General features: G+C 57.2%; 1 protein-coding gene across 6 annotated transcripts in view; it reads left to right on the top strand.

Moving 5' to 3' along the window:
• PRDM2 (PR/SET domain 2) overlaps positions 1-14,418 on the top strand; it is a 109,793-nt gene extending 95,375 nt beyond the window's left edge. For all 6 annotated transcript variants that reach the window (XM_079777447.1, XM_079777445.1, XM_079777448.1 and 3 more), the window contains 2 exons: positions 10,193-10,336; positions 13,792-14,418. In XM_079777447.1, coding sequence (XP_079633573.1) covers positions 10,193-10,313 — 121 coding nt within the window. In that variant the 3' untranslated portion in view covers positions 10,314-10,336; positions 13,792-14,418. The remainder of the gene's footprint in view (positions 1-10,192; positions 10,337-13,791) is intronic.
• The last annotated feature ends 528 nt before the right edge of the window (positions 14,419-14,946 follow it).

Genomic DNA, 14,946 nt, shown 5'->3' with positions numbered 1-14,946 from the left:
TTGTAGTTGATGTATATGCTCTGTGGGGTTTTTTTGTTGTTGTTATTCTTTTTGTAATTCACTATAGTTAATATGTTTATATCCCTTAAAACTATTTGTAAACATGACAGGTAGAGCCGAGAGTATCAGCTAACAACAGGTGGTTTATAAGGTGACGTCCTGAATCATGCTGGACAAGTGCTTAGGTGAGGGGACAGTATTTCCTGGGCCCAGGAGACCTGTTAATGACAGTGTTCGGAGGGTGGGGGAAGGGGCGCGTTTCCCACCTGTGTTCCCAGGTGTGCGAAGGGGCCCTGGTTGGCATGTGTCAGGATGTTCACGTGGTGGACCATCTGCACCACTAGCCACCTGGGGGCTTATTGAGAATCCAGACCCGCAAAACTGTTATTTCTGGGGGTGGGTCTTTGAAATCTTTCTTTTTGTCAGCTTCTCACATGAATTTTACCCAGACTTCAGAGCCTTCCATTGGGTCTTAAAAAGAAAAGCAGAAGTGATAGAAACGGTGGAAATGGCCTTTTGACTTATCCCAGGAGACATCCCAATCCCAACCATCCCCAACTTTCCGGCCATTTCTCCAGGTAGCGGGCTGTGAGCATCTGAGAGGCCATCTCGGCAGCAAGCCCAGTGTGACCCCATAAAACATCCAGGGGCCGTCTTCTCAGGTCTGCATCTTGTGACGAGCAGGCGACCTCGTGTGACCAGATCTGTTAGACACAGATCGGAAGAAAGCCTGGGGAAGAACTAGATGAGTTCTCACCCGATTTGTTCCAATTTGCAAACTCTCAGATCTGCTTGTGTAAAACTTGCTTGGAGGCTCAGGCACAGAATGAGGGCGAGAAAGATTTGGGGGCAAGGGTAGGCAGTAACAGTGGTTGCCTTCAGACACCGAAAAGATCTCTTCTGAAAAATCCTTTCTCTTTTTTCCTGGGTGTAAAATAAGTTAGACATTCTGTGCTTTATTCCATCCCCAATCCTCCAAAATAATACAAGACAACACGGCAAATGAAGCAAACCCTAAGTGTATTCCCAGTGTCCTACAGAACCCACGTCTTGGGGTGCTAACAAACTGCATGCGTGCACATGTACACACACGTACACACACACATGCACACGTGTGCACGTGAAGTCAGGTCCCTTGTGTCCTTTTTCAGAGCTCTGGTAGCCTCTGCGTTTCCTCCTCAATGTCACTCACACCCTGGGATTTTGTATTATAGATTATGCAAGCAATGATGACCTTCCTCTTCTCGAACACATGCCCCCCACGGGCAAAGACCAGGTCTGTTTGCTTCGCTGCTGTGTCCCAGCGTCCAGCACAGCATCAGGTATATAATAGGTGTGATTGGTCGGTATCGATACGAATTATTGGAAGGCCTGATCTTGTTTAGTGTGTGGACACGAAGGCTGCCACGCTTCCTTAGGCTCCGAGGACGACACCTCGTGACGGTGCATGACGGCACATGGCAGCAGATGTAAGTGCAGAGTTAGAAATCTGATTCCCAAAGAGAACACTAAATCAGGATATTGCTTCATGTGGCTGATTTGAAGAAATTTCTGTTAAAAAGGATAAATTAAAAAATAAATGGTGCTTACAGGGCGCCTCCTTAGGCTCAGCTAGACTAAAGCTATCCCTTGCAGCATTCTCGTGCCTTCAGAGTGCTTGGCTGTGCCACCATACCTGGCACAGAGCAGCTGTCAGTTAAGTGGGGGAACTGAGTTTATACATTAAAGCTCAGAAATCCTGCCCAGACATGCCTGTTTGGCTCCAGGAGCCCGTGTCTACAGCTAAGTGTCTAGGGCTTCGACCCCGGCTCTGCTCCTGCCAGCTGTGTGTTCTTGGGCAAGCTGCCGAACCTCTCTGTGCCTTAGTTCCTCATGTATAAAACGTGGTAGGACCCACTCAGAGAGGCCTTGTGAAGATGAAGTTCGCCACTCCATGTCAAGTTTGGGCAAGGCGCTCGGCATGTAGTGACCAGGGAAATGTTAGATGCAGATGATAATGAGGATGTACCTAGAAAAACCTGTTCCACCGACCCCGGGCCGGTGACCTGCTGCTAACGTGGAGGAGACATTAGGACGGTTTTCATTCCATGTCAGACATGAGTCCGTGGGCACCCCAGTAGTGTGGCTGGGCCGCGTGTCTGACCCACAGGGAGGGACCCTCCATGTAGACCAGGGGTCCTCAAACTTTTTAAACAGGGGGCCAGTTCACTGTCCCTCAGACTGTTGGGGGGCTGGACTATAGTTTAAAAAAAACTGTGAACAATATCCTATGCACACTGCACATATCTTATTTTGAAGTAAAAAAACAAAACGGCAAAAACACCCGCATGTGGCCTGCGGGCCGTAGTTTGAGGATGCCTGGTGTAGACAATGAGTGGGCCTCAACCCAAATGGAACGCAGGGTCCTGGTGCTGCTGAGCAGCCCGGAGGTGCCAGCTGGTCCAGGTCATTTAGCACCTGCGGCCGCCTCTGTCCCCTCTGTGACATAGGTTGATCTGTCCCATGTTCCAGCCCCAGCCATCCTAAGCCCATTGGAGGTCAGCCCGGAGACAGGGCTTTGGGGCTCTGGGGTGAGAGAAGGTGCCTGGGCACGCTGCTATCCAGTCCCCTGCACCCTCTGAGGATGCCCTGGCCCTTTGGGCAGCATCCCTACCCCGCTGACTAATGCCCCGTTCAGACTCAGCAAGCGTGGCTTTCCCACGGCAACGCTAGCCTGTGCCTGGGATGCCCCGCCAGCCAGACACACCCAGGCCTCGGAGACGCCCCCGAGCTCCCCGAGGCTTCTCCATCAAGGCAGGCGCCTCAGACGGTTAGCATCCAGAGATCCTGTCACTGGGAGATGCCACACAGGACTTCCGAGACCCTGAGTCCCAGTGACTCCAAGATGTGGACGTGGCTCCTGGAGCTGACTTCGTCATCTTCCTAACGTCTTGGTCTAAGTTGACTTTAGAGGACGGAGCGGTTGCAATAATGAAGTCTTAGCGTCCCTCATAGGGTTTTTCTATTTAAAAGAGCTTTTTCCCTCTGGACCTCGTGGGGGACGGGTGCCTTTCTGCCCCACACTGGGAAGCTGCTTTCTGTGCGTTCATGTCCCGACACACGTGTCCGTGTGTTCTTCTGGGCTTCCCTCCCATTCTTAGAAGTTTCCTTTAAAGAGAGCAGCCTGTCCCACTTGGCTAGAGAGGAGGAGAGGGGATGGCATCTGGGCACTAGCACTGATGTGGGGGCAGGAGCCAAGTGCCCTGAGAGGGAGCGGAGCTGGGTTCTTCCCGCCTCGCTGGGCACTGCACCGGTGGTGCTGCCTCCTGCGGGCATGACGTCTGAGCCACGGCACTGAGCGGAGCCAGGGGTGCGGCGAGGGAGGCCTGCGGGGTCGGAGGCGGGCTCCAAGAATTGTCGGGAAAGGAGGCACCTGGTCCCATGGTTGGGGCGGGGCCTTGGCGGTGAGAGGACCTCCTGGAGGTCACTTCCTTGGACAGTTTGGTCCTTGAGCGCCACGGACGAGCACATTTGGGTTTGCACTGGATGAGGAGCCTGGTCAGGCTTGCCCTTGACTTGTCCAGGGACCATTCTCAGAGCCCATCCTGTGCCAGGCAGGTGGCAGGCAGGTGGCTGGATGAGGCGAGAACAGACCTGCCTTCGCCCTTGGGGCTCAGTCCGGGCGGGGGGGGTGGGGTCAGCAGGGGCTGGGGACAGTCACAGAGCGCCAGGCGCCCTGCCTCCTGGGGTTTCCTTCCCCAATTCCGCTGGGCTCCCCTCTACCCTTCCTCCCCACCATCAGTGCCCCATGTAAACAGTGAGCCCACCTGTGCCTTCTCACTTCTTCCCAAGAGCAACTTGCTGGGTGAGCTCCTCCCTCTGGCTTCTCCCGTCTGAGCGAAGGGCTGCTTGGCATGGACTCTGGGGTCCCCTGTCCCCCTCCTGTCCTGGCAGGGTGGCAGGCACTCACAGCAGGGATGTCCTCCTGGCAGCTTCCTTTGCCCGAGGTCATGGCCGGGTGGGACAGCCCTCTGTTGACTGGGTTACGAGCTGCCACAACGCTGGGCATTTGGAGTTCAAGCCAAACATGTTTGGGGAGCTAATGGCCTCTGGAGGCCGCAGAACCTGGCGTCAAAGCCGCACGGGGCAGTGGCGTGATTGGTCCTGGGACGCGTGGAGGCCACGCCGGGAGCTGGCATGGGAACAGGGCCTTCCCGGGCTGAGAGGGAAGGAAATCCATCTGCCGAGAGGCGGATTCAGCTCCGGAGTGGGGTCAGCTCCGCAGATCCTGGCTCCCGCTTCCTCTCCTCTCCCCCTCCCCCGCCCCCCCTCCTGCCCTTCTAGTCATGTCCTTCTCTGTGACCTTAAATGAGTCAATGACCTTAACTTTCTGTGCTGCTGTCCTCTCAGCCGTCAAAGGGGCACAGTACCCACGTCACGTGGTTAGAGGATGATTGAATGAAAAAGCCGCCAAGCGTTGCTGGCAGGGCTCGCGATGCCAACTCCTCACCGTCCTCGGTAGGTCCCTCAGGGACTGCCCCGGCCAGTGGTCTCAGCCTCGGCCCTCGGCCCTCGGCCCCCAAGGACCACTTGTATTTTCCTCCCTCGAGCCCTCCCATGGGAAAGACTTTCTCTACAAAACGTCCCTGGGCACTAGGCCCCCGGTCCCAGGCTTCAGACCCAGGCCCCTCTTAGACACTGCCATCAGCCCGTGGCCTGCACCCCTCGCCCACGCTCCCCAACTCCTGTGTCAGATGCCTCTCCAGGGACCTGGTTAAATGTGGCGTCTGAGCCAGGAGGCTGGGTGGGGCTGGGTGGCTGCCCTTGAACCAGCGCCCCAGGACTGCCGATGCTGCTGGTCCCGGGACCCACTGAGTGGGTGGGTCATAGACCCGTGGCTCTGAGAGCCCGGGCTGCACCCCAGCGAGCTCAGTCAGAGACTAGGGCTGAGGAGTGGGCCTCGGGGCGGGGGGGGGGGGTTCTCCCCTCTCCTGGGCCTCCAGCGAGCCTCGGAGAGTGGGACCCCACGCCAGGGCTCCTCTGAGCCCATGCGGCTCCAGCGCAAAGCCGGCTCCAGCCTGCGTGGGCGGCTTGTGCGTCCTGCTGATGGCCTTTTGGGATATTGACAAGAGCTCCTTGTCCCCATCACGACAAGGACTGTGTCGGAGGGGATCCAGGGTGTGGTGTCAAGTGGCCCTGGGTGCAGATGCCTCTCCAGGGACCTGGTTAAATGCTGTACCCCAATTGGCTGAGAGAACATAGACGCTGGGCTTCCTGGCCTCTGAGCCACTGTCTCCTCCTCGGTGAGATATGCATCGGCACAGTCCCTGCCTCGGGGCTGCTGGGAGGGTTTCAGGAGCTCTGGGACCCGCCCCCCTCCCCCCCCCATCCCGAAGCATTTCCCGCATATCACATGCTCAGTGGATGATGCTATACATTTTTTTCCTTGGTTGACATCCTCATTTTACAGGTGAGACCACTCTGACCCAGAGAGGGAGAGGCATTTTCCTGAGGCCACACAGCAAGTAGCGGGGAACCTAGGGCTGACCCTCCAGGCTCTTGCCTCCCAGCCCAGGGGCCTCATTTGAGTAGCAGGGGCCTCCCTGGAGCAGAAGGGGCTGCCCTGTTTGGAAAGCTGGGGCCAACCATTTCTGGAAGCGGCGCTGGCTGGTGCCAGGAAGCAGGTGGTGGTTCCTGTAGCTCAGGGGTCCTCAAACTTTTTAAACGGGGGGCCAGTTCACTGTCCCTCAGACCGTTGGAGGGCCGGACTATAGTTTAAAAAAAAAACTATGAACAAATTCCTATGCACATACTTATTTTGAAGTAAAATAACAAAACGGCAAAAACACCCGCATGTGGCCCGCGGGCCGTAGTTTGGGGACGCCTGCTGTAGCTTCTGCCTGTGGCCTTCACCCAGCCTGCGGGCATTTCAGCATCATCTCAGGTCGTCTTACCCGCATGCCTTCTTTGCTTCTCCCTTGCCTCGGGCCAAGCTGACTTAGATGTTTGCCCTCTGAGGATTCTGGAGAGTTGTGTAAGACTCCGGGCGGGCGGCTGTGTGGCCCAACCAGCGTGGCCATTGCTTTCCAGAAGGTCCCTCCTGACGCACGCGGGAGGGAGAGGTGGGAGGTGGCCACGGCAGGCAGGGGTCTCCACTCAACGCCCAGGCAGCCTGGCGGAGCACGTGGATGAGCGTGTTGGCCCTGTGGGGCCTGGAGAGCTCTGGGGAGCATCCGGGGGCTGGCAGCTCCTCCCCGCCCAAACCCTGTCCCTTCTGTGCCCCCTTTACCCAAATCTGTGCGACTGAGTCTCTGGACCCTGCCGCCGGCCCTCCTCTCCTCTCTTCAACTCGCCTCTTTCAGGCGTTTGTCTCTGCCTTGTCTCGGAAACTGCTGTTACCACGGTTACCAGCAGCCTCTAGGCTTCTACAACGTCCTGGTCGTTTGGTTCTCAGTCCCGTCTTCCCCCATCGGCAGCTTTGGACACTTGTTCTTCCCTCTTTCCGGGACACCTCTCCCTGGGCTCGTGACACCACCAGCGCTGCCCCGAACCCCTTCCTCAGTCCCTGGACTCCTCCTCTTCGTCTCCACCCCGTGGGAGCCACCCAGTCCCCCCAGATGCCGACCAGCCCCAAATCCATCAGCGGTGCATCTCAGCCACCCACATGATTCCCCCCCCCCTCCCCGCTGGGTGTCTAACACCATCTCAAATTTAGTCCTTCCAAAGCAGACCCCCCAAGAAGCCACATTCTCCTCCCGCTGTCTTCCCCAGCTCGGTGAAACGGAACCCATCTAGACTCCATCTGGACTCCGGTCGCTTTCTCACCTCTGCCCCAGCCCGACCTCCAGTCCATCAGCCCTGTGGGCCCGATAAAGGTGTCTGTGTCCAGCCACTTCTCACAACCCCACCTCCTCAGCCGGCCCCAGGTCCACGCTGCCGTCATCTCTCACCTGGAGGCCGGCAGTCGCCCCCTCACTGGTCTCCTCCATCCCATTCTTGCCATCCTGCAGGCTGCGCCCGACACGGTGGCCACGTCAGGCCAGGCCACTCCGCTGCCCAGAAGGACCACCTGGCTCCATGCCTACAGCCCCTCCCGCTGCCCCATCTTCCCTCTGACATCCCAGGCAAGTCTCACCCCGGGGCCTTTGCACGTGCGGCTCCACGGCCTGGAGCACACGAGGCCTGGGTGTCCAGGTGGGTCCCTCGCCCGCCTCCTTCGGGTCTTGGCGCACCTGCTTCTGTGAGGTCTTCCTCCTCCACCTTGCAGCCCGCCCACCTGCCCGTCCGCCCCACCGGCTGCTCCGAGCTCTCTCTCCCCTCTGCTTCCTTCTCCCCACAGTGATCCCTGCGGTCTGACTGCCACATGCTCCTTTATTCGCTCTCTGTCTGCCAGGACGGGAAGGGGGGCTGTGACCGGGGCTCTCCGCTGTGTCTCCAGTGCTCACAGCGAGCTGAGGGACGGTGATTGTCATCCATCGGGGGGCTGCGATGAGCCGCTCTGAGAGAGGGAGAGGAAGGCTCTCAGGAGGGGGGGCGGCTGGGCTCCACCCCCCACTGTCCAGGAAGTGGGGGCAGTCCTCACCTGGGTCACACTCTCTCACCTGCAGGCCCCACGCGTCCGGCGCCTGTCCCCAGGCCCCTGTGCTAGCGAGCGCTTCCTGCACAGGCGGCCGGCATCTCCTCATCTCCACGGGCTTTGGCTTCCTCTGGGAACCGCCTCTTCATGTCATTCTGTTCTCTGTTCAGTGACGGGCACTTTGCCCGAATTTATTTAGTGTGTACATGTCCCTGGCCCAGCAGCCCCTGGCCCTGGGCAGTCCCTGGAGATGCGGGGCTCTGGTGTATGCTGGCCCCTCTGTGATGTCACCAACTCCCACAGCCCCGTGACATCGGAGCTCCAGGAAGACCCCTTGGGGTGAGGGGCCCCCTCCCCTCGGGGCTCATTCGCCTGTGAGAAGCTCCAGGCAGGCAAACCCCGGCTCTTAGATCCTTCGGGGCCCTTGTTGCCCTCGGCTCAGGACTCCCGGGACCCTCCTCAGGGTCATCTTCTCCCGGGCCCTGGCCGTCCTCGCCGTTTCTTCAGTTTTGTTTTGCGAGTGTGGGTCAGCGTGTTCGGACATCTCCTTTGCCAGAAACCCGTGACCGGGACTGTGGCCCCCTGGGAGCCAGAGGCCCGAGTCCCCGCCTCGCCCTGGCTGCGAACTCTCCCGAAACGGCGTGTTCCCCTCTGCGCACAGTCACAGGCAGACGGCGAGGTGGCCTCTGTCTCGCCCACTGAAGCTGCCTGCAGAGCGCGGGGCAGGGAGCAGGCTGCCCACTGTGCCGGGCTCCGTCAGCGACAAGAAGGCCCGGGTGGAGCCAGGACACAGAAACCCCGGTGGACACAGAGCGGTGACGAATCCAAAAAGGAAGGGCAGTCGTCCCCCCTGATCCGAGGGGGACACATTCCAAGACAGACCCCCAGTGCGGCCCCGAAACCACAGGTGGCGCCGAACCGTATGTTTTCCCTCTCCATTCGTCCCTATGATGGAGTGTAGCTTATAACCGGGCACAGTGAGGTATGAGCACCAATAACTGCTAAAGTAGGACCGTTGTAACAACGTGCTATCCCAGCAGCTCCGCGAAGGGGGTCTCTCCCAAGACATCTCATTGGGCAGGACTCACAGCAGGACCGGGCTGGACGGGGGCGATGCACCGCGGTGGGTGGGAGCGGGGATTGCAGCTGCTCAGGACGGCGCCGTTTTAAAACTTGAGAACTGTGCATTTCTGGGGTTTTCCATTTAATCTTATCAGACCGTGATTGACTGTGGGTAACTGGCACGGGGGGACGCAAAGTCCCAGGTGAAGGGGTTGGGGGCGGGGGGGGGGGGGGAGGCGGGGGGCTGTAAAATGCCCTGTGGAGCTGGGAGTTCCAGGAGACGGTGGGGAGCTCCCTGAGAGGGGGCACTTGAGCAAGAACGCGGAGCAGGGCGGGGCTCCTCGGGCCACTGGCTGTAGTCAGTGTCTGTCTATACATTCATGTGTCTTAACAGATTGAGGGCTTCCTGGTCAAGTGGGCGCTGTTAACACGGGGGGCTGGATCGTTCTTCCTCGTGGGGGCCACCCTGTGTATGGGAGGAGGGTTAGCAGCATCCCGGCCCCGCCCACCGGATGCCAGTAGCATCCTCCCTCCCTCCCCCGATGTGACAGCCAGAAATGTCTCAGGACATTGCAGCCACGTGCCCTGGCTGAGGACCCCTCCTGTGAGCCCCGCTGTCTCAGCGTGTCCCCATCTCCTGCTCCCTCGGGCGGAGCTGGCTCCCAGCCAACACCTGGAGCAGGTGGAGGTCTCCTCCCACCTCTCCTCGCCTGAGGCCCTGCTCTTCCATCTGGAGGGGGCAGACCTGGGACCTGGGACCAGTCACTGTGCCCCTGTTTCCTGCTCTGTAAGTGAGGGATATACAGTGTCCGCCGGGGAAGGTTCTATGAAGACTAAGACATACAGAAAACGCTTAGCACAGTGTCACTCCTGTTCAACACTCATTTATTTTTGTCATGCCAAGCTGGGGGTGCAGCAATCAACAAAAGCAAGGCCCTGACCTTGGGGTCACAGCTCAGGAGGGGGCAGACTCATTATCCTGCGATTCTGATTCAGTGTAACAAGTGCTGTGATGGGGAAGGCCAGGGGTGGTGGGAGCCGGGAGGAGGGACACTCGTCCAGGAGTGAAAGAAGGAAGGCTTCCTGGAGGAGGTGGTCTGCCGGCTGGGACCTGAAAGATGAGTACAGGTTAGCTGGGTGAAGGAAGGGGTTACCTGTCTTAAAAAAAAATTAAAAGCTTCCCTGAAAAATCAAGTCCAATTTAATGGGCTGTGGTAGCAAACGGGATCCTGGTTCACACCCCCTCTGTGATTCCTGACATGAAAGTGGGGCCAGGGCGGAGGTCAGGTGCACAGGTAACAGCCTGGAGGGACCGGCCCTCCCTCCTCTCCCCACCACAGGCGATGGAGGTAACTTGGCGTTAAACACCTCCCCGGTGTCTTGGAGGGAACAGCGCCGTGTCTCAGAGCCTCTGGGGGAGGGACGGTGGTGGGGAGAGCCAGGGGCGCTCACGGGCTTGTATCAAAGCTCACAGCCCATTGGCCTCCAGGGGCCGGAGAGGTGGGGCCGACACCCGGCCTCCAGGAGCTGCCTGGCTGGGCCCCTGGTGATGGTGTGTCGTTTCTCTTTGCACAGCTACAGCCTCCGCCTGGCGACCCGATGCCCCACGCCTGCCGCCCCGTACATCACCAGGCAGTGCAGGAGTGTCAAGGCCACGGCCACAGCTCAGCTCCAAGGACCCCTCTTCAAAGAGTAGAAGCTTCGCCTGCTCCCTGACAGGTGTGAAGAGCGGGGAGCAGCTTCTGGATCCTTCTGGTGGCTCCGTGGGGAGGGGAGGCTGGGCTTGGGGCTTGGGGTGGCTGGGAAGGAGAGGAAGGGGGTGGGCATGATGGCTTGCGGCGGACCCCGTGTGCCAGGTGGGCACGGGTCTTCCTGCAAGAAGGGCGCATAGTGGTGCAGAGTGCGGACCCTGGATCACCTGGGTTCAAATCCCAGCTCTGCCCCTTACTGGCTGTGGGACCTCAACGAGTTAGTCTCTTTGAGCCTCAGTCTCCACATCCATAAAATGGGACGATAGTACCTACTGCGTGGGATTGTGAGAATTACAAGTGTCAAATGCATGCAAAGCACCTAGAACAGTGCCTGGCACATAGTAAGCAATAGGTAAGCATTAGCTATCATTATAGTAATAATAATAATAATAGCCCTAACCGGTTTGGCTCAGTGGATAGAGCATCGGCCTGCGGACTCAAGGGTTCCAGGTTCGATTCCGGTCAGGGGCATGTATCTTGGTTGCGGGCACATCCCCAGTGAGGGGTGTGCAGGAGGCGGCTGATTGATGTTTCTCTCTCATTGATGTTTCTAGCTCTCTTTCCCTCTCCCTTCCTCTCTGTAAAAAATCAATAAAATATATTTAAAATAATAATAATAATAATAATAATAATACTCAGCACTTAATTGATTCCCTCAGAGGCTTTAAGCCCAGAAAAGATTTGAAAGTAAAAGAAATACTCATCTGTAAAATAATAAATTTAGATTTACATTGAACCAGAAGTCTCTTTTCTAGATTCTCTGATGGCAAAGCCTGAATCATTCATAGAAACCAGACTTTCCATCTTTGGGGGGCTGGGCTGGTCAGTGATTTGGGCCAGGCGTGGGTTTCCCTGTTGGTGACACAGCGTGTCTTCTTTCACTGTGTCCCCAAGACCAGCCTCTCAGCATAACTGCAGGACCTTGACATTGGGGCACCCGTTAAAGATACAGACCCCAGGGCCCCACTCGGATGTATGATCAAGCATGCTGATGCGCAGGGCCTGGGAGCCTGGTCAGCCCCGGTCAGGGCATGGACCTGAATGGATGCCTCCTTTTCCCTTATCTTCACACATGTGCAGCTTCCCAGGGAAGTCCGAGGTCAGGGTGAGGACTCCTGCTGTCTTGCAGATGTCCCTTCTGGCTGTGTCCTCACGTGGCGGAGAGCTCCCACTGCTGGCAGCTCTCTCCAGCCCCATGCAGAGGTTTGGGGGAGGCTGAAATGGACAGTGTGTGGTTAAGCGCACACTTTCTGGAGTTGAATCCTGGCGCCAGTAATCCTGGCGGCTATTTCACTTCTCGGTGTTTCACTTTGCCCATCTGTAAGAATGTCCTAGGTAGGTTGTATGTGAAAAGCACTTAGGAAAATAAATGCCTCGGATGTAGTAAGCATCCTATAAATAAGCACTGCTATTATTATTCTCATTGAATTATTATATTACTAGAGGCCCAGTGCACAAAATTCATGCATGGGGGAGGGGGGAGTGTCCCTCAGCGCAGCCTGCACCCTCTTCAATCTGGGACCCCTCCAGGGATATCCAACTGCCCGTTTAGGCCCGATCTAGGCCTAAACGGGCAGTTGGACATCCCTCTCACAATCCAGGACTGCTGGCTCCCAACTGCTCACCTGCCTGCCTTCCTGATTGCCCCTAACCTAAGGTGACCAGATCATCCCGCTTTTGGCGGGACAGTCCCGATTTTTAACAATTTGTCCCGCGTCCCGCGGCGTTTTAAAAAAGTCCCAATTTTTGAAAAGATTCAGCATTGTTGTAGAAATGCTTAATTTGTCCTGGGACGCGGGACAAATTGTTAAAAATCGGGACTGTCCCGCCAAAAGCGGGACGATCTGGTCACCTTACCCTAACCGCTTCTGCCTGCCAGCCTGATCACCCCCTAACCACTCCCCTGCCAGCCTGATTGATGTCTAACTGCTCCTCTGCCAGCCTGTTTGCCCCCAACTTCCCTCCTCTGCCGGCCTGGTCACCGCTAACTGCCCTCCCCTGCAGGGTTGATTGCCTCCAACTGCTCTCCCCTGCAGGCCTGGGTCCCCCCTCCCCCAACTGCCCTTCCCTGCAGGCCCGGTCACCCCCAACTTCCCTCCTCTGCTGGCCTGGTCACCCCTAACTGCCCTCCCCTGCTGGCCTGATCGCCCACAAATGCCCTCCCTTGCAGGCCTGGTCCCTCCCAACTGCCCTCCCCTGCTGGCCATCTTGTGGCGGCCATCTTGTGTCCACATGGGGGCAGCCATCTTTGACCACATGGAGGCAGCCATCTTGTGTGTTGGAATGATGGTCAATTTGCATATTACTCTTTTATTAGATAGGATTACTAGTAGTAATACTCTAATAATAATTATTATTAATACTAACGATAACCAGGTTCCCTGAGTGAGAGAATCAAACCTCTGAACTTGACTCAGCCCAATTCCAGGCTCATCTTCCACCCAATGCAGCAAACACTGTGAGCTGCTCACGTGTGCCGGGCTCTGGGCCACGTGCTGTAAATGGGGCTCCCACGGAGGAAGCATGGCCATGCCATTCCCTCGCACACTCAAGCTCTGGCGTGTGCTGGACCTGGGTTCAAGTCCCACCTCTGCCACTTGTCAGCCGCCTGACCTCATAAAGGTTACTTTTCTTCGAGCCTCCATTCCTTCCATGCAAAATGGGGGTCTCTGTCACCTGCCACGAGGGTTGTTGCCAGCATTCGAGTGAAATTCAGTGGCAGCCTAACCCCTTTGGAAAACTGTTTGGCAGTATCAACTGGAGCTGAACAGACGCAAACTCCCGGACCCAGCGATTCCACTGCCAGGGATACACTCATATGTTATGTAGGTTCGCCCTACTCCCCAGCACTTCTGCATACACATGTGCACATGTGCACCATACGTGACATTTAGACCATGTAAGAATATCCCAGTGACATGCGTGATGGCCCCAAACTCCCGGACCTGCATTGGCAGTAGCCTAGGCCGGTGGCAGGATGATCCTCCCACAGACTCCCACAGCGAGGAGAGTGAAAATCCACAGCACGTGCCTGCAGACACGTTCGCCACAGAAGCCAGGCACAGAGGATGTGCACTGATTAATTTCATTTATTTAAGTGAAAAAATGGGGGAAATCAATCTACTAGCATGCTGCCAGAGGTCAGGATATTGGTTATTCTGGGGATGAGTGTTAGTGGTTATCCTAAAAGGGGGGCAGGGCCAGGGGCTGATGGGAGCTTGGGCCTCCCGCTCTGCTTCCTGATCTGGGTGCTGGTTACGCAGGTGTGTGCACTGTGCAAACTCATCACGCTTTGCTTTCCTCTGGATGGGTCCTGCACTCCAACAAACAGTTAAATCATAAAAATGCAGCGGGAGAATGCTTGAGCAGCCCATGGCACTGAATAAGCAGCCACCGCTATTGTTCTTTTCTTTGTCTCCTCAGCACCTGAAGTGACCTGGAATCAGAGAAGCCAAAGGGACTGGCCTTCCGCCCTGCAGGGAGTAGTGACATGTTCCAGTGCTGGAGCCTGTGAGAGAAAGGGAGTGTGAGCGTGCACGTGTGAGCGTGCACGTGTGAGCCTGCCTGCCAGCGTGTGGTCTCCAGAACCCTAGGGAGGCAGGGCACCAGCTGATTCCACACCAACGAGCATGTTCTGCAGCTCGGCCTTCCTGCAGGGGCGGGACCTCTCCTACTATGCAATTTTTCAAGAGCTCCTTGATCCTGCTTTTTGCTTCTCGAGTTGTCCTTCACCACGGCGGGGACCTTGGTCTGGCCCAGGGGTCAGAGCTCCAGGCGTGTCCGAGGAAGACCTTCAGGAGGAGGCCAAGCTCCCCTTCCAGCCGCCCTGCCCCCCGCCCTCATGTCCCACGTCCCTCACGATCTCTGGGAATCAGTGGCGTGCAGACATGTCGGAGCCTCGCTGACTGCCCCTTTGGCCTGTACACTTGGAAAACCTTCTTGGCCCGCTAGCCTGAGCTGTCGGCGCCTGAGTCATTTCCAGATTTGAAATCGTGGTTAGTCCATGTGCATCGGGAGAAAGCCATTGTCCCCTTGTATGGATCGGGTTCCTCCGTGGGAGAAGCAGGGGGGCCGGGGGGGGGGGGGGGCAAGGGGTGGTGTCCTGTGTCCGGGAGCTCCTCTGCCTCACTCGGTGGGACCAGCCACACTTTTCGTGTGTGAGCTTCTCAAATCAGCTGAAAAGGGAAACAACAAATAGAAATTGGGACATGCAAGTGAAGGTGGGACATGAAAAAGCAAAGATGGGGCAGGGAGAAAAAGAGATTTCTGGAAGCTCTCCATCACCGGCCAGGGGTCGCTGGAGGGGGCCCCTGCTCTGGCGGGACAGGCCATGCCTCGGAGACACGGGTGAGCTGAGCTAGGAGTTGGGACCCGGTGCGGGTCTTGGGTTTGGTGCCTTTGGGGCAGACCCCGGACGAGGATGCCTGAGCCCCCTCCCGCCTGTTCCTCAGCCCCCGTTTCCAATAGTGACGTAACCAGCCCAAAGTGGAGGGAGGGGACCGGGAGGCGTGTGCGTGGTCACACACAAAAAAAAGGGACTTTTTTTTCAGGGCTACTACGGTTGATCTTGCAACTCTG

The sequence above is a fragment of the Cnephaeus nilssonii genome (genome assembly GCF_951640355.1).
Source record: "Cnephaeus nilssonii genome assembly, chromosome: 7".
NCBI classification, from domain to species: domain Eukaryota; kingdom Metazoa; phylum Chordata; class Mammalia; order Chiroptera; family Vespertilionidae; genus Cnephaeus; species Cnephaeus nilssonii.
The sequence above is the reverse complement of the archived record's forward strand: the minus strand, read 5'-3'. Positions and strand labels throughout refer to the sequence as shown.